The following is a 19,295-nucleotide window of genomic DNA, read 5'->3' on the forward strand; positions in this document are numbered from 1 at the left end:
ATGACCAGGTCTAATATATAAATCATCTGGTAGAAAATGCATATTCTTATTAAATTTTGCATAATAATGGAAATTACAGGGTCATGATTATGCAAAAATTTAAAACTGAGCTTGTGGTTCCGCAAAACCTTTGTAATGTCATACAAGCACTTATGAAATGTTGTACTTGAGACATGCCATGTACTTGCATGATCAGTGGGGTACGATACGTACATCCTAGTTCAAAAATAAAATTTAAAATAATGCAAGTACAAGTACTCGACTCGGATTTGAGTCGTAATTCTGAAAATTATTGTTGGTGTCTATTGTGTACTAGGTTGGTAATGTGTATATACTTGATTACCCCGAGTATGGGTTTGGGGTTTTGAAAATCCCTTGTGGTGCAATGACTCGCTTGAAAAAATAAATAAAATTTAATATATGCACATATAACCTAAACTATAGAATTTGGAGTATACCTAAAAGATGGTATTTATTACTGATTTTTCATGATTTTTTGTATACCTGAAAAATGATATATGTTGCTGTTTTTTCAGAGTTCTGGGTATACCTGTAAGACGATATATGTTACTGGACCCATGTTCTACCTTGAAGAGGGTAGATAGTACAAGCTCCGTGTGACAGTTATATTTTTGTAAGAGCAAAATGTCTCACCCGACCCCCAGTCCTCGGAGTTAGAGGGTCAGGACTACCAATGTGTCCTAGGTGGTAGATCTAAGTCTTCTGCAAAAGTTTCTATAATGCATCATATTTTTAGTTTTTGCCATTGGAGAGTACTTTCTCGATCGTAAACCATCCCCTCTAGGTATCTATATAGCTGGTCATACGGGGTATTAATTGAAAAAGCATAACAGTCCTCTATGTAGTCTTGGTCCGCTACAGTGTCTAATGCTTGTGTGTACCCATAGAGTAATTAAAAAGAAAAACATAAAATCAAATTACTTTTAAATGTCTTTAAGTATGTACACTGCTTGATATTGCATTTGTTATAATATAGTTATAGTTTATTTATGTGATGTAATAATGTTTTTCCTTATGTACCAAACCATGAACTATTTTGCATTTAGTGAGAAGTGATATGAATTTTAGTATTTATTAGCATTATTTGAATGTGTTGCAAATATACTTATACACATGACACATAGCGCATTCATATTGATATTATGCTTCTTACTCATACTGGGAGTAGTCTGACCCCATCTGAATTATTATTTTTAGGTAGCAAATAAATATATCAGAGCAATTGCAGGCATCGTTGTGGGCGGTGTCATGAGACCATATTTTCTATTGATGTCTAGAGGAACTCTGACTCAATTTCATTAATTGTATTATTTATAAATTCACATGACTTGTAATATTTCAAGACAAGATTTTATTTTGTCTAATGATATGGAAGTTGTATTATCACCTATAACTCGCCCAAATTTTTGATCAAGGGATTAATTGAATATTTTGTTGTGATTTAAAAAAAAAAATATTCCAAAATTTGAGTTAAATATTTGAGGCATTAGAGAGTTTGTACCTTGAGTGAATCAAATGGGCTATCTTTAGTGCTCCTCAGTAACTTCAAGGAAGTGTGGGTTCTTACCTTGTGAGAAAAAAGGATTGAGCTTCTCATAATAGAGCTTGGGGTTGTTGAGCCTGGTGTTGAGTGCACTCAATGTTGTAGTTTGACCCAATATAAATAACACATACTAGTTCATTTATTTCAGTGGCCTACTTTGGAGAAGGTAGGTGTTATACACACTGACTAACATGTTTTGAGGGCATTGACACATCTTGGTCTCCCAATCATCAGTGTAAGGGTTTAGGGCTGCCAATTTATTCTAGATAGGTAGTCAAGCTCTACAGAGTAGGAATCGATTCCCTGGACCACAGTTAAGTCTCTCTCTTGGTTAAAGACCGCTTCAGTAGATATTTGGTCTGGCTCTTCGAATCGATGGGTTAATTAAAATACATAGAATAATAAACCCCAATCTGATTGCTGAGTCAGGATTAGGTCCTAGGAGTGTACCCCTCAAGAAAGAAAAGAGAAATAATGTATTAGATTAAGTTCACAAGTGATTAAATGATTCATTTAATGTTGACATAAAATTCTATGCATGTCATGTATAATTTCTAATTCATGTGTATATTGGCATATATTTATTTGATTATTGTCTTGATTACTAATGATATGATGTAGGTATGTTACATGATGTTAAGAATGAATTATTGTGTAATTCTGGAAGATTATATTATTATTATTGTGATAATTAAATTGGTTGAGTTTATAAGCTATAACACGATATGATTTGTTTGCCTTGGGAAAGATGTATGCTTTGTGTATTTGTGTTCTTTCCATGACTATGTGTAGGGTATTTTTCTACTAGGGTTGTGGCTAATGCCCCTATATTTTAATATTTCAGGTAACGAATAAGCTAAAGGGCAATGATAGGAGGCTTGGGGTAGCATCAAGAGGATCACATTCCTTTAGGTCGTTGGATGGACCAAATCGCTTGAATTTGATATCGGGGTGAAAAGTTATGCCTCATTTACTAATCGAGCATATTAAGGGTAAAATGGTCTTTTTATTCTTTGACCATCCTTGGGTTCATGATTTTTTTTTATATTCATTTTGTCTTTTCAGCACACCTAATTCGCATTCACTATAGTTCAAATTTAGTTTAACTGGATCTGTTGATTGAGTTTTAGATTTAGATCCACTTTTATTCTAATGTGGATCCTTCAAGTTTTTCAACTATAAACCTGACTGGATCCTAGATCTTGGATCAGGTACGATCGATCCAAACCTTTTCATAATAGGTTTTATACAGGTGTAGTGTCAACGATAGAAAAAACTTGGGTTTGAACCAAACCCAACTGGATCCAATTTGCTTTGGATTTACTGTACGTACACAAGATCCAATTTAAATCCAAACCTAGATCTGACTTATATTGGGAAAATCGAGGTCTTCACCATCTCAATTTTTTCCCCGCTTCGTATACATGTCCATATCCGCTTACGCGCGCGCACACACACACACACACACACACACACACACACACACATATATATATATATATATATATATATATATATATATATATATATATATATATATATATATATAAATGCTTTATATTTTTGTTTGTATTTTTTTCTAAAACATGACTGACCCAGTCTAGACCAAGTCAGTCTGTCTAAAAGCTGACCTGACTTGGTCTGGACTGCATCGGTCCGCTGAAAACAAACCCGACTTGGTCTTTTCATACCAAGTCAGTCTGCTAAAAAACAAACCCGACTCGGTCTGTCCAGACCAAGTCGGTCTACCGAAAATAGGTCTTACTCGATCTGTCCAGACCGAGTCGGTCTTTCATTTTTTTTTCTTGCCTAACTTGGTCTGGACTACTGCCAGATAATCCAGTTTGTTGATCGAGCGGCCATTATGTGCAGACCGAGTTTGCCCGATCGCTCAAGGTCAGCACAAAGGATCAGAACTCTCTGTCTGCCCCTCTTTTCTGCTACAACTACTTTTGGCAACCCCACAGTTGTTGGCAGCTACTGCAGGGCACCTCCCCCTTGATTTTTCACTACGACCATGGCAGTTATCTGCCCCGGCGTCCCTTTTTTTTCTCTGAACTAGCAAGTTGTCGGCAACCCAGTTGTCGATGGCGAGGGCGAAGGGGACGATCCCCTCTGGACCTCCCCACTGAGAGCGGCAAGCAGCAGGGTTTGACCCTTGTCCCTGCCTTTTTTTCATCGGCAACTTGCTGGTTACTGGTTTTGAGGACAGAGGGAACCCCACTTTGTGCCTCGACATTTTGGGCAGCAGGGACAAGGTCGCTTTCCTGTCCCTACACCTCTACAGTCGCTGGCATCCACACAATTTTCACTTCTTCTTTGTTTCTATTTTTTAAAAAGATAAGGGAATCGACATACCTGGTCCGCTGACGGTGGCGCTTCTCGTCGTCCTCTGCTTCTTCTCCTCTCCTCATCTTCCCTCTTTCTCTCAGTCCCTCCCTCTCTCTCTCTCTCTCTCTCTCTCTCTCTCTCTCTCTCTCTCTCTCTCTCTCTCTCTCTTTGCCAAAATCGACAAGGGAGAGAGAGGGGACCTATGGCTTTTATAGCCATGATTGAGGGGTGTTACCCCTCACCTCCTTTGTTGCCTCTTTAAGTGGCATTTCCCCCCTCTCTCTTCTCACTTTCTATACATGGGAGTGAGAGGGGGGTAACTGCTCTCTCCTCATCGACCCAACCTGGTCGGCGTTGCAATAAGATACATGTTTCTCAAGTGTTTGGGACACATTTCAGTTAACTATGGACAAGTTATAAAGTTTGTTTGGACAAGCTTCTTTAGTGTTTGATACTCTAATATATGGTGTTTGGAACAAGTGTACCTACTTTCAGTAACAATGCAATTATTTTTTCTTTTCGTAGGGAAAATAATATGCTAATTACAAACGTGCATCTTTTTACAACAATATAAGTGCAAAACCCAAGTTGATAAGACTTCACAAGTTTGTGTAAGGTAGTGTACTTTCTAGTAGGCAGAGGCAATGTTGTCAGTATCGGTTACGATTCAGGTGAATTGGCCGATACCGATTTTCAATCGTTCTAAAAAAAATTAATTAAAAAAATATTTCATGTCAATCAGAACATGACACGTGTTAAAACTATTGAAATAATAATTAATTTTAAGCATTTTTTATATTTATTAAAAAATGCCGATTCAGGTTAGTATTGTATCAATTTTTTGCTGATACGATACGTATCGGCGTATACTGACAACATTAGGCAAAGGAGCTCAAGGTTTTACCAATGTGCAGTCAGTAATTTGGGGTTTTCTGTTAACCTTGCCAAAAATAAAAAATAAAAACTTTCCATGACATCGTTCTAAGTGTCGAAGAATTTTGTAAAGTTATACAATAATTCTTTGTCACGAGTACTCAAGAGAATCGTTCTGTATCGGCCAAAAATAATAATAAATATTATGTGTCAATTATAACGTGACATGTGTTACAAATTTTAAAATAATATTACAATTATTTATTATTATTTTTTACTTTTATTAAAATATAGTCGATTCAGGGGTGAAGCGTATCGATTTTCTGCCCGATACACACCGATACCAATAACATTGAATCCGACATCCCACTCAAATCCAAGATTGATTAGTTGGATTTGGTAGTCAAATTCTGATCCAATAATAATAATATCCAGACTCATATATGAGTTTTGCATCGATAGGAGTCTGAATCTGACTAAGATCCAATTCCCGCTGAAATTTAATGTGTGAATATGGGACTTTAAGCTAGCTGGATCTAGATTCAGTTTTATCTGGTCTAATTGACTTGGAATCGGATTAGACTCAGTAATGCTAGATCCAACCCAAGTCCGACTCGTTTACATCCCGTGTCTGCTTGAAACCAGTTTGGATCTGTACCCGAAACATACAGTAGCATGCGATCCAAATCCAATATCACACACGTCCAACAGACATGTTGGAAAAAATCTGCCTTATCTTGAGATTGTCGCTCTACACCTCCATCCTTCCCAAATATCACAAACTCAGGCCAAAAACAAACACCAAACACTCTCTCTCTCTCTCTCAATTCCCACAAGAGTGCAGAATCAGCCACCCAAATCCATCAATGGTGGACACCCACCTTCCCTCCCAACGGCATTGACGCGCAGAGACACCCACCAACCAAAAATGGGCGCCATTAAACTCTTCAGCGCCCCAAGAAGCGTCTCCTCCGTTCAAGGTTTCCCCCTTCCATCCAAACGCCTCGTTCCCTCCGGATTACGACTAGTTCCCGGCCGTTCGTGGGGTTCCTGCCGCGGATGCGGCGCCTCCGAGACGTTGGTGGCGAAGCAGAGCAAGAAAAAGGTGCACCCAAAACCCCATGTGGTCGGTAAGGAAGATGGGGAGGAGATCGATCTGAAGTCTTGGATGCATAGCCAGGGGATCCCACCTTGCAGGGTGGTCCTCAGAGAGAGGCCCTCTCACGATCGGAAGCACCGCCCGATTCGATACGTCGCCGCTGGTGAAGATCTTCAGGTACCAGTCATCTTCTTCTTATTCTTCGGTTCTTGGATTGGTGATGATTTGCATTGGGATTTTGGTAGGCGGGGGACGTGGCCTTCTCGGTGCCGAATTCGCTCATCGTGACTCTCGAAAGGGTATTAGGGAATGAGACGATCGGTAACAAATTTTCTTTATTCTTTTTGTTTTTATTTTGATGGTTTTCTTAGATTGGAATGCGATTTCTGTTTTCTTTTCATGTTTTTTATCCGTGTTCTTCTTAGACGTTTGTGGGGTTGTTCTTCTTAGACGTTTATGTGGTTGTTCTTTCTGTTTTGATGTTTATTCATGCTTTGCGTTCGATGGGGATTTTCGAGTTGTTTCCATATTTTGTGTTTATAATGTATTCTATGGCAGAGTGCTTTTCATAGAATTTGAATATTGTACATGTTTCATTGTGAGGTTTCTTCATTTTTTTTACTCCCCTTCTCTAATGATAGAATGTCAAATTCCACTAACATGAACAAACGATATATCGGAAATCACTATAATGTTGGAAATCATTATTATAGGAAATGGGGTGCAAAGGATTGCTTGTTTTCTGTGAAGTTGGTCACAGAAACATGGTAAGCTGGACGCATTCTGGTGCTACTACTTGACGACCAGTGCATATGATAGAGATCAGTTATGAATTCGAGTCATAAGGACTCTGTTATAATGAAGGTTGATGAGGAGTATTTCATGTGGAATGATGTGAATGAAAAATATCCAAGAGAAACTCGTACAGGTCTTCGGCAATATAAAGATGATGTAATTTAGTTAGTTTCTAATTTGGGGTGGTGTTACTGATTGAACCAAGCAGTATCAGATATTGTAAAATTCTGGTGCACAATTATTGCACTTGAAAAGTTCAAGACCATCCATATTTGATTTACGGTATAGTGATGTCAACTTCTCAAGTGTGAGATTGTTTTCGTGGGGTTCTTTGTACGCAGTGAGGGAATAGTGGAGGCAGTGTATGTAGTGCAGAAACAATGATTGTGGTGAGTGGAACAGTCCATGTGTCCCATTTAATATGTTTTTGCTTTTTTGTTATTATGGTACTTGTTATCAACTTTGTTTTTATTTTTTAGAGGATCAACACTATCTAGGATATGGAACAAGATCTATGCGAAAGTTTTTTCCTTAGAACCTAAAAGAGACAGTTACAAAAATAGAAATATCAATTATTTCATATGGTTTTGTCTATCCAAAACTTTCTAGTTGGAAGGGGGAAATTCCAAAAGCATCGCAACTTATGAACTGAGTAGGGTGTTTCTGGCTAAATGACACTTTTATGAGGTTCTTCTGAGCTGCATAGCAGTGAATCTTCCAATCAACCATTAATGTAAATGTTCCAACAGTTCCCTCTTACAAGGAGATACTTCAGATCATGCGATGTTACCATTGTCTCTGGTATACTAACAAGTTAATATTTTGCAAGTAATGGCACTCTTATATTTCAGAGTTTTCACAAGTAATGGGGCACTTATATTTCAGGGGTTTCATTGTTTTTGCTTTATTTGATGATCATCCCTCTAGTGGAATTGGGAAATTGGTAATTTGTATTTTAAATTGAGGGGGGTGGGAAAAGGGAAAATTAATTGTTGGCGGATCTGCTTTCTGTGGTGGAAAGTGTGGAATATAGGAAACAGTTGCACTTTTTAGATTCTGGGGTGATTTCTGATGCCACATCAAACACAACATTCTGAAAGGGATAATCCTCGTCTTGATGCCTATGGTAGGCAGCATTATCTATATTTCATCTTTAGCTTCCAAGGGAGATCTTCATGGTCTTGTATTTTCATTTGACTAATTCTTTTCCTACAAAAACAGCAAGGGGGAAATGGTTAGGTTGAATTGGAGATAATAATGTAACATATTTACAATACTTATCCTATAAAATTTTGAAGCTCGATACCGTAAAAGATGATGGAAATACTTTCAGAATGGTATTTCCCAGAGTTACCAGAAGCTTCATAGATAGGTGGAAAGCACGCTTCTTGAAAACTCATTTCGGAAGCGCGATACTCCTCGCTTTCGGAACTTGATGGAAATCTTGATTCTCTCATGCTTCTTCTATGCTTCCCACACATTTCTTCCCTGCTTCGCTCATTTTCCTACGGGCTTCTCTCACTCAACTTTTCATGTTATCCATGTGCTTCCTTTCACGTTTCCCACTCATGTCCCATGTACTTTATCTAAATTGGTAACCATCATTTTTAAATTTTGAAAAGGATTTAATTCTTAAACTACAAATCATGAAATTTAAGGATAGTCATTTTTATTTTATTTTGTATTTCCTTCTCGTTCAATTAATATTCACTTCCCATTTTATCCTATATCATTTCCTTTTTTATTCGTACTTTGCTTTTAAATTGATTCATCGCTTCCCTCTTCTTATGAATTTTAAAATACCTCGCTTCTCACATCTGTTTCTCATATCGCTTCTCATTTTTGCTTCCTAATCTGGTAACCTTGGTATTTTCATTAACAAAGGATATTGGTGCATATAACATCACAAAAACATTAACAAATACAAAATAACTAACTTTTTCCCATGGGTTTTTAAACCTCAAGTCTTTTCATAGTTTTAGTCCTATTCATGCAGTATCTCTTTCAACGACCTTGAACCATAAGATTGCATTATCATATATGAGTTCTATACTTTTCTGCGGTATAAAGTGAAGTTCTGCAAGTTTTTAATTTGAGGATTTCCAACATTGTTGGACAAAATCTAATACACGCCTGTCAATTTGCAGATATGGTTCTTTGATTCTATCAACTTAGTACACATATTCTGACTAACCAGTACAATGTGATTATGCGGCAGTCCATGTGAAGCTGTTCGTTCCCAGGTGCTTATTAGTGACACACAATACTCTGAGCTGTAGTTTAGAAACCTGACAGGTTGACCTGTGACTCTTTTGAGTCAAGTCAAACCCTGGTCTGCAAATATTCATCCCACATTTTTAATTTTTCAGTCTTTAAATTGCACATGATTCGCATCAGGTGTACAAAATCTGGTGATAGATATGAAGCGTTTTTTTAAACATGAGCCTGTTCTTATGTTAACTTTCACTAAAATGCAGTAGTTTAGCTTTTCTAGTCATTATCCTTTACTCTTTTGGATTTGCAACATTATTTTTCAAATTGAAAGTCTCATACTTTATCAATTTCACAACTTCATAGCTAAGTTCTCATTTCATGGTGATTGATTTTGGAATTGGATACTTTGTGCCTAGCAAATATATTAGTTAAAAGAGGTCGGGGTAGGCCTAAGAAGACTTGGATGGAGATGATAGGAAAGGATATGAATGCTTTGAACCTCACCGAGGACATGGCATTGGATAGAAATGATTGGAGGAGAAGGATTCATGTGGAAGACCCAGAATGATTTTCTTTTTTGGTTCATATCGCCGACCCCAATTGTTTTGGGATGAAGGCGTAGTTGTTGTTGTTGTATACTTTGTGCCTAGCAGTAATTAGTTTTGTGATCCTTGGCAGGCTGGTTGAGTAACTCATAAATATGACGAGTTCACTTTCCTTTTTTTATAAAACTTAGACACTAATTGCATCTCTAAATATTTTTTTCTTAAATGATAATACTTTGATGTCAGATATTTCTGCCATTGCTATTGTACATAATTTTTTTATTTATGTGTTTAACAAAATCTGACTGAATCACTGGGTTGACCTGGTTGAGTCCTGCGTCAAGACTGAATGAAGTCATGGGTTATTTCAAACTGTGCTCTGCTATGTCACATGGATATGGCTGCAGATATGGGGATATGGCCATTTTTGTGAAGTTTTCAGTATGGCTAATATAGAACAGGACATGATATGGGGGCCAAAATGGAGTATCTGTGTGACATAGGTGCTTTGTAGTGAGGCTTTTCTTTCTATCTAATGCTAGACAAATAAATACCTTGCCAGGGAACAATCTCATATCGATATTGTTGTTGATGTTTTGATATCTTGGTTTTGTTCTGCAGCGGAGCTATTAACAACCAACAAGCTGTCTGAACTGGCTTGTTTAGCTCTGTATCTTATGTATGAGAAAAAACAAGGGAAGAAGTCATTCTGGTACCCATTCATTAAGGAACTTGATCGCCAACGTGGAAGAGGACAACTAGCAGTGGAGTCTCCACTCTTGTGGTCTGAGAGTGAGCTGGAATATCTTGCAGGCAGTCCAACAAGGGTACTGGTTTTGTGTCATGGTAGCATTATATATTGGGGTTGGAAATTTCTGGAGCTTCTAAATTGAAATAAGTCATCCAAGTCCTTGAAATGTATTGTTGGTGATGATCATCCAGGAGGAGGTTTTAGAAAGAGCTGCAGGCATCAAAAGGGAATATGATGAGCTTGATACTGTTTGGTTTATGGCTGGCTCTTTATTTCAGGTCTTCTCTATATGCATATTCAGTAGTCTTGCACAAACATATTTCTAGCTTTTTTTTGTTAAGAGCTCATTACGCTGTTTCAGATTTTTTTGGGGGGGAGACTGTATGTTTGATGCAATAATCTTTTTTCGTAATTTATAGCAATATCCATATGACATTCCAACTGAGGCTTTTCCTTTTGAGATATTCAAACAAGCTTTTGTTGCAGTTCAGTCATGTGTGGTGCATTTGCAGGTAACAAGCTGTGGCTTTGTGCTTTCCTACATAAAGGTCTCCTTGGATTAAATTCTAATTGTGGTTTTCATTCAGAAAGTTGCGCTGGCTCGAAGATTTGCGTTGGTTCCTTTAGGGCCTCCATTGCTAGCTTACAAAACCAGTTGTAAAGCAATGCTGACAGCCACAGATGATGCTGTTCAGTTGGTGGTTGACCGCCCATATAAGTCTGGAGAACCAATTTGCGTTTGGTATTTACCTTGCTTCCATAGAGATCATGAATTTATATTTTGTAATTCCTTGTGAACTTTTGCATATATCCTAATGAATGCTGCCTTTTTCTTCTGTTGATTGTAGTTTGCTTCAGAGTTTAGATAATCCAATCTAAAATTTGTTGTATAGTTTTATGTACAAAATTTGCTGCATGAAATGTATTTTTTAAAAGGGGTCAGATATAGGTGTGGGCCACAACCAAATTCAAAATTGCTTCTGAATTATGGGTTTGTAGATGAAGAAAATCCATATGATCGCTTATCAATCGAGGTAAAATTTTATTTTATGTTTACATGGTTCCCAACATTGGTCGATTTTTTATTCATTCTTGTATTTATGATTGCAACAGGCATCCCTTAACATGGATGATCCTCAATATCAGGATAAGAGAATGATTGCTCAAAGAAATGGAAAGTTAACAGTGCAAGTTTTTCATGTGTGTAATGTACAAGTAGTACTGTAGTACTCAAAGTTATGTGCATTTTTATCCAAACGATTGAGTATTGGAACTTCTTCAGGCCTATGTGGGAAGAGAAAAAGAGGCTGTCACGGACATGCTGCCCTATCTACGGTTGGGCTATGTGTCAGATCCTACAGAGATGCATTCAGTTATTTCCTCTCAGGGCCCTATTTGTCCTGTAAGCTTATCTCAAATCACTTGTTTCCTCTGTGCTGTGATTGTTATCAAAACGTTTTCCTGGGATATCTGTATGCTGTTCATTCAAGAAAGGACATATAGTCATTCTGTTGGTTACTTTTACTTTTACTCCTTTCAATCCTCCTTTGTCTTTTTCTTCTATTCGCAGGAATTCTTAGACGTTCATAGAAATCTAAATTTGATTGTCAACACATTGTGTCCCGACTAATACCAAGATTTGGTACTGATATTAGCGAAGTCCAGTGGTTCAAAAGTGTCTGAGCCATGCACAAATGGCAATGATATTGATCAGCAACATGGATGTTCTGGTGTTGTAATCCTCTTTTTTTGTCATGCTGGATGCTTGAACCAAGGCAAGCTGACATCAAGACAGCTTATCTTGTTGGTCCTGCCTAGTTTGTCAGAAAGTGTCTTCTTCGTGTCCTGCATTCCAGCATGAGGCAGTATGTCACTTTTGAGTAGTTGGTTTTTGCTAGCATTTCAAATGCAGTCGAGATGTTAGAGTATCAGTAAGTATTGTTTTGCAATTATGCTTGATATATTGGAATCTTGACCTTAATTTATATCTTTCTGAAGAAGTATTATTTTCATGACCTTGTGAATTCATGTAGTCTATGGAATTGGAGCAGGTAAGCCCTTGTATGGAACGAGCAGTGTTGGACCAACTGAGTGATTACTTCAAGGCTAGGCTTGCTGGTTATCCTGCCAATCAATCTGAAGATGAAACCTTGGTAATTGTCAAAATATAGCCACTCTTGTCTTCTACTCTTGAAACTTGGCCTGATCATTATACCCAGTGTTGTAACTATCATACGATACAGTACAATACATATTGTTACTTTTAGGTTTTGTGATACGAGATACGAGTGTGTATCGTACTCATATCAGGTGTACATATAATACGATACAGGATGTATTGTACCTTCAATGCACTTTAAAAATGTCAAAAGTTACTTTTTTCATTTTGGGTTTTAAATACCTTTTGAGGGCCAATTTCTTCGTTTGTCTAGAGGCCATTAGAAGTGCATTTTTACTGTTTTTTCACTCAAAGAATAGGGTTAAGGTAAAAAAGGTGCATTTTCACTATTTTTCACTCAAGAAAATGAGTTAAAGGTAAAAAATCTTTATTATGAGTAAAATTATAAAGATGACATAAGATGATTCGGAATGGCAATGGCGGACTCAAGTAAAGAGCAAAAACCAATTAAAAATTGTGTACTATTGTCATAATATTTTTGTTTATGTAATATAAAAGTATGAGTCTTGTGGCATGTTCTTAATTGCAAGATATTTAATATTTTGCATTGTTCTCGTGAGATATGCATGCAATATTATCTATGATTCTATATTAATTGATGTTTGATGATGTCTTATGCATAAATGCTTCATATGCGTTTTTATGGTTGTATTTTGTGTGAATTATCATTGTTTCATGTGATATGATTTTTTTTTTTTTGCTAATTTTTTCTGATTTTTCTTGATTTTTTTAAATAAAATTATTAAAATTTTACGATACGATACAGTGTTATTTTGGGTCCGACCGATACGGGTAACGATATGACACTTACAACCTTTATTATACCATTATGTCATTTTCAGTTGGCAGATGGCAGCATTGACTCTAAACTACGTGTTGCAACCCAGCTGATTAAGTTGGAGAAGAAGATGCTAAATGCTTGTCTAAAAGCAGTGGACAATCTCATAAATGACTTGCCTGATCATGCTGTTGCTCCATGCCCTGCTCCTTATGCTCCTTTACTAAAATGATGTGTAAACTTACGTCTTTTGCATCAGTCGTAGCCTTTTGGCTGCCATAAGTTTGTATCTTGCATCAATCAATATCTAGGTGGCCACTACTAAAAGCTGTGTGTGCAGTTTTTTTATTTTTGCAGTTCTTTTGAACCAGTTGCAGAGTTTGACAAAGCAACTAGCTAGAATGGATCCTAAGATGCTGCAAAAGCATGCAGAACTCGCATGAGGGAATGAGATGGGGGGTTTTACTTTACGCTGATATTGAAAATAATGAAGCATTGTGCTGTGGCTATTAATATGATTTTGTACAGATTTTGTTGATCAAATGGAATTAGTTTAGTGATTTAAAATTCAACTGGGTCAACAATATTCATTTTATGGTTCATCTGCAGGATCGGAATGGAGGGAGAAAGAGATTCTTGCTTGGTAACGGCTGCCATCTTAGTCTTGACTTCCAACATTCGTTTGACTGAACCTTCTCAAAGCTGGTTTTTGCTGGAAGAGGAACCTTATTAAGTAATATGCTGGGGTTCTCACGGCAAACTGGGCTTAATGTCTAGTGCCTGTGTTAATTTCTCAGCCTGGACTTTTAGGGTTTAGTTTACAGGAAAACTTATGATTAAACTCTTTTTTGAAAGGCAACCTGTAGTTAATCAGACTCCAACCAGTTAATACCCAACATACCACACTGGATTTTGAACCTGCAACGTCCCACCACAAGGTGACGTGCACTGACAGCTCCTACCAACCATGAGTAGCCCCAGTTGGTCCTATGATCAAACTCTAGCGGCAGTTTGTATATGCAATCGTTATCAAACTTCTATGGTGTAATAATCAACTAACTTGTCTCTGAGTTTGTACGTGTTCTGCGATTATGGGGGGGTCAGTGTCAGGTGCTGATTTAAATCTGTTTTTTAGAGTCTGCTGTTGGACGTTGATCAGAAGGTTTTTCTATACTCGTGTAACATCCTGTACCTATCCTACCTTACCAAATTCGCAAGTTGTGTATGGCCCCCGGCAGGATTTGAAACCCTAGACAAGATAGGCTAATTACCCACCTAGCCATGGCAATTAACCCCATCTATGCTACATCTTTTTTTTTGGCTAGGCTAAGGGAAAAGGCCCCCTTCCATCACCAACGCACATCGACATGCCTCTGATTGGTAAAACTCTTGAGGTCTCCCTTACTGTAAAGTACACCAGCTCCCCGTGACTTTTCAAAGTATTTTTAATGTATAAAATATTATTAAATAAGAATTTTTATGTGAAAGAATGTAAAAATGTAATTTTATCTAAGTTGGATTATAAAAGATATTTTATGAAGAATTAAAGTTTGATTTTTAGTGAAATTTGTATTTTAAAATCGGCCTTATGAAAAATATACTTTTAACTAAAATAATTGGTAAATTTTGTTTAAATAAAATTGAATATGATTTTAGATGAATTTAGGTTTAATTTGATATGTGTATGTGATTTTATTAAATTATAATTGGTTTTGGATGGATTTGAAATCAAATACAAAAATAATATAAAATATTAAATGAGAATTTTATGTAATGGAAAACTTAGATTAATTATGTAATGGCTGGGTGTCCCTCTATGTGGGCCCATCCTATGTGACATTTCATGTTAGAATTTAAGTTTGAAAATTTTTAAGTTAAAACCCTATAAAATTATATTTTTATATTTTCTAAAAGAATTAAGTAAAGTAGAAAATAAGAGAAATAAATTAAATATGTCAAAAACTAACACAAAGAAAACTGTGTGGACTTTTGAGACAGAAAGGAAGTTCTTTAGGGTGGAACGGTCTATCCTAGTGAATTCTCTTAGTTGAGATTTTATCAAAAAAGCAATAATAATAAAAGTCAAAACTTACTAAATAAGTTAGAAATGTTACTGTATTAAGACAAACTATATAGTTTTAATAATTAGTAAGTTAAAAAGCACAAGAGGGGACATCCCATGCTTGTGGGCCTCCATGTGCTTAGTTGAAACCTCTCTAAGAGGTAAGAGATGGTACATCATGTTGCATATTATATCGCTACATAATATGGTTACATAATATAAGGTTCTATAATTAGTTATATTAATATAGCTAAATAGAATTAAGTAAATGTAAGAGAGGTAATTAATAAAATTTTAAAATATATTTTAAAAAGTTAATGCTGAAAATTGAAGAGTTTGAAAGGTTTGAAAAGTAGAAAGATATATAAAAGGGTCAAGGAGGAGCTCACGGCCCCCTTATTAGATTTTCTATTTTTTTTTTCAAGTTTCTCTCTCTCATCTTTTTCTTTCCTTCTTTTTGTGTTTTCTTCTTCTCTATTGGGTTGGAAGGTGCTGAAACTTCATTAGAGGGAGCTCATCCAAGGAGTACAGTCATTTCAAAGGAGACAACCGAATTGAGCCCATGTTAGTTTGGTGTTCGTGCAGTTTCAACTCTGACGATTTCATTTGATTTTTTGAGGTAGGAGGTTCATTCCGATACTTGTAGATCGAGCCTCGTATGCACGAGCATATTTTGAAGCTGGATAGGGTTGAACCCATACATCGATCATTACACATGTGAAGGTCAATGTCAGTTCAGACCTATTGAGCATCAGATTGGTCTCCACAACCGATAACTGATTTTATAGACTAATCCAAGTATGGATAAGACATGAGCATTGTGCAATGAGAAATTGAGCAACTACGCTATATATACATATGTACTAATATATATTTATATATGATCGTTGACGTTGTTCAATATATATATAATGTTATTTGATGGTGCGGTATGAAGTTTAGTAGTCGGGTTTTTAAAGCATGGCAAATTTGTTAAAATTGATCGAACTTAGGAGCAACCCTGACAAGACCTTAGTGGGATGGGTCTGTTTAGTTCCTTATATATAATATCATTTTTTTGAAAAACCAAAAAAAAAGAGAAACCTATAGGGTTGGTATTTAAGGTGATTGTTTTTTATTCGAGAAACTGATCCACTTAGGGATCACTTTCGAATTGCTCCTTGAAACCGGCCAGACCAGTCATTCGATGGACTGGGCCTGCTCAGTTTCAACCCAACCAGTGAGAAAGAAAAATATCGTGCGGTTTATGCATACAGGTATGCCTATGTATGGGTGTGTGTCTATACATACGTGGTGTCGTAAATAAGAATCGGTATGCATGTTGTTTCTTTATTTCTATGTAAAAGAGTTTTATGGGGTGCCTTTCATATTTTTGTCAAGTATTTAATTTTTACGTAACAAGAATATGCAACGATGTACCTAGTTTCGCCTTAAATAGTTTTGATGAAATAAATTGATTCATATGACTTATTTATAGTTTTGGGTTGGTTAGATCCTTCAATGTTTATAATTGTTACAAGAAATATATATATATATATAGAGGCATGCATTTAAAATTGGCAGCTAAAGCAAACCGGCTGGGGTTTTCCCAAAGCTCAACCGGCCGTTCCTTGTAGTCGCAGACCATACCGATCTTAACCAATACAGCAAAACCGAGTTGTTGTGTTGATCATCAGGTAGACCCAGTTGCACCTGTTAAGGTGCAGTAGACGAGTCAATCGGAACCCAGCCTGCCGATTAGCTTGGGTGACCAGCAAGGTGCAGCCTTGTTGTCACATTTTGGCCAGACTGTAGCAGTTGTTAAGCTTCCTTGTGCTAGCCGCAGTCCACCTGTAGTCTTGACTAAAATAAAAATTATATATAGAGATATTAATAGTTATTAATATCATTAATTGTTTAGATGTCTACAAAATGAAGGGAAATTATATATAATGCATGTGTTAGTTCGTTTGTACTTGTTTATATTTTCGTCTATGTAGGTGAGGTCAAACCTTTGATAAAACATTCGTATCTTGTATCTTTCTCGTTCAGAGAAGTTTTTATGAATAATTTATAGCATTGAAAAGCTAACAAAATTTTACATATTTTTTAAAAATTTGAGCTCTAATTTCAGTCTGTTCACAGAGAAGTAACTGTCAAAACAACAGAGCAATTGTGGGCCTAAACGGATCCTGAACCGGTTATGGACTAGTTAATCAATGCATAGAATGAATATCTTATATGAATCTATAATTTTAAATATTAAAGTAGCATGAAGATGTGACATGTGATGTTGTGTATATGCAAGTTCTAAGTTCCTACTAAGCATGACATCGAAAAAAATTATTACTACATGCATATGATTGAATGTACACTACTATCGAATTTCATATGTTGTGCATTATGTTGATTCATATGATTATGTATGGATGCATGTAGTTAATCATGATCAATGCCTATGAATGAATGCACAAATGAATTTGATGTATTACAAATTGCATATGTGGCATGACAGCATCCTTAGCATTGAATCATGTATTCATGCACCCGAACAAGAAGCCCAAATCTTAGATTAGATTCGTTTTGCATGTGCATGGATAAATAGTAGAATTAATGCATTAAAAAAATTATCATATGAACATTAATTCTATTGGGCTCACAATTAGAGGGTAAGGGGTACTCCAGGCTTCGTAGAATAAGTTTTTGAGCACCAGAGGTTGCCCTTCCCCAGCCACAAAGATAGAAAAAAACCTTCACATTAGTCTAGAGGTGGAACTCATGAGTGAAGTCTGATGCATCAGGATGGTGGTGTTGAGAGCTCTCTCTCGACTAGGTCATCCCTTACTCGATATTGGTGAAAGGTGTGTGGTCAGGGTTAAGCCACAAATTGTTTAAAATTATCCTTCTAAGTCTGTGGTCCTAATCCAGGTTAAGCTTGTGTAGTACCTACATGGCTAAGAAGTGAAACCATAATTGTTTGTGCATATAGTTAAGCATAGCATGCATTATTTAAAAAGAAAAGTAAAACAAAAGTAATTATAGATTACCCATGCATAAAAAAGAGCTATCTATTTTAACATCGGTAAGTGCATACATTATTTACCTGCTTATGCATAAGAGTATGTTTTTTTTATTAATGAACTTCTTATTATACACTGTAATGTTATACATACTTGAAATGGATAATTCCTTGAATACTTATATGAATTTACCAAAATATATTCATATATGCTAGTTTTGATTTACATATGTTGAATAGTATTTTCTACTGGAAACTGGATGAGTCTAACCCTAATATATATCATACAAGTACTAAGTAAAGAATCTTTGCAATGACATGACATTGCGGTGAAACCAGAACCAAGTCTTTTCATTTTTGCAGAGTTTTGGATTTGGGCATTTATTTGTCATTTAAATATTTATGATTATGATGTTATTTTCAAACTATGAGACTAAATTAAATTAATTGTGATTGTTAAATTCAATTTAATACGACGAATGGTTTGATATATCTATAACCTGTCCAATCTCTTTATTCGTAAATAATTTTTGCTATGATTTTCCAACTATAAAAAAAAATCATAATTTTTAGGGTAGAGGAGTTACATCAACCTTGCAGCAAGGAATGATGCCGCATGGGTTTTGAACTTGTGACATCCCATCAACTTGGTGACATTCATGTCTAATAACCCAAAAAATATACATCAACCAACATAACTCAAAAATTCAAGCTGTTTTGAGTAAAAAAAAGTGAGATTTTGGAGAGAGCTTTTCAAACAAATGGATCAAGAAATCCTTCCCTTAACACAATTAACATCACGGAAGCAAATTCTTTTTAACTTCAGATATTCTCCTCATATTCCATACGATACAAATCCATAGAATCATATACATATAGCCGGAGGCAATAAACTTATTAATAATTTAATATCCGACCTCACTGGAATGCTAGTCCAAATATCGACCAAGCTGAACTAAACACAATCATAGCTAGCCTTTTTGTGGACAGGATCTAACCTAGGCAGACACTAGCTGACCATCAACCAAGCAAAGAATTCCTGGTTTCAGCCAAGCTGAGAACCAGCCAGACCCAGCCTATGGATAACCAAAAATAAACTTGAAACC

General features: G+C 36.2%; 2 protein-coding genes across 7 annotated transcripts in view; one reads left to right on the plus strand and one right to left on the minus strand.

Moving 5' to 3' along the window:
- The first annotated feature begins 5,519 nt into the window (after window positions 1–5,519).
- LOC149840863 (uncharacterized) lies at window positions 5,520–13,696 on the plus strand. 3 transcript variants are annotated; one of them, XM_090003396.1, is made up of 12 exons: window positions 5,520–6,044; window positions 6,113–6,188; window positions 10,043–10,248; window positions 10,364–10,450; window positions 10,592–10,684; window positions 10,760–10,914; window positions 11,122–11,206; window positions 11,286–11,372; window positions 11,455–11,574; window positions 12,224–12,325; window positions 13,194–13,364; window positions 13,470–13,696. In XM_090003396.1, exons 1-11 carry the CDS (start codon window positions 5,697–5,699, stop codon window positions 13,359–13,361), a joined length of 1,527 nt encoding a protein of 508 aa, XP_089859522.1. In that variant the 5' UTR covers window positions 5,520–5,696; the 3' UTR covers window positions 13,362–13,364; window positions 13,470–13,696. The 3 variants fall into 3 exon arrangements, with proteins under 3 accessions (XP_089859522.1, XP_089859523.1, XP_089859521.1); XM_090003397.1 differs by having other exon boundaries at window positions 13,487–13,696; XM_090003395.1 differs by having other exon boundaries at window positions 13,194–13,696.
- The window catches only part of LOC149840864 (3-oxoacyl-[acyl-carrier-protein] reductase 4-like), a 48,226-nt gene continuing 35,167 nt past the window's right edge, over window positions 6,237–19,295 (minus strand). Inside the window, exon 11 of one of the 4 annotated variants that reach the window (XM_090003402.1) lies at window positions 6,237–7,871. In XM_090003402.1, the coding sequence (XP_089859528.1) occupies window positions 7,860–7,871 (12 nt within the window). In that variant the 3' untranslated portion in view covers window positions 6,237–7,859. Of the gene's footprint in view, window positions 7,872–16,669; window positions 17,034–19,295 lie in introns of those variants that run through there. The other 3 variants (XM_090003401.1, XM_090003398.1, XM_090003400.1) reach the window with 3 other exon arrangements.

The sequence above is a fragment of the Nuphar pumila genome, chromosome 4 (assembly GCF_984573655.1).
Source record: "Nuphar pumila chromosome 4, dmNupPumi1.hap1.1, whole genome shotgun sequence".
NCBI classification, from domain to species: domain Eukaryota; kingdom Viridiplantae; phylum Streptophyta; class Magnoliopsida; order Nymphaeales; family Nymphaeaceae; genus Nuphar; species Nuphar pumila.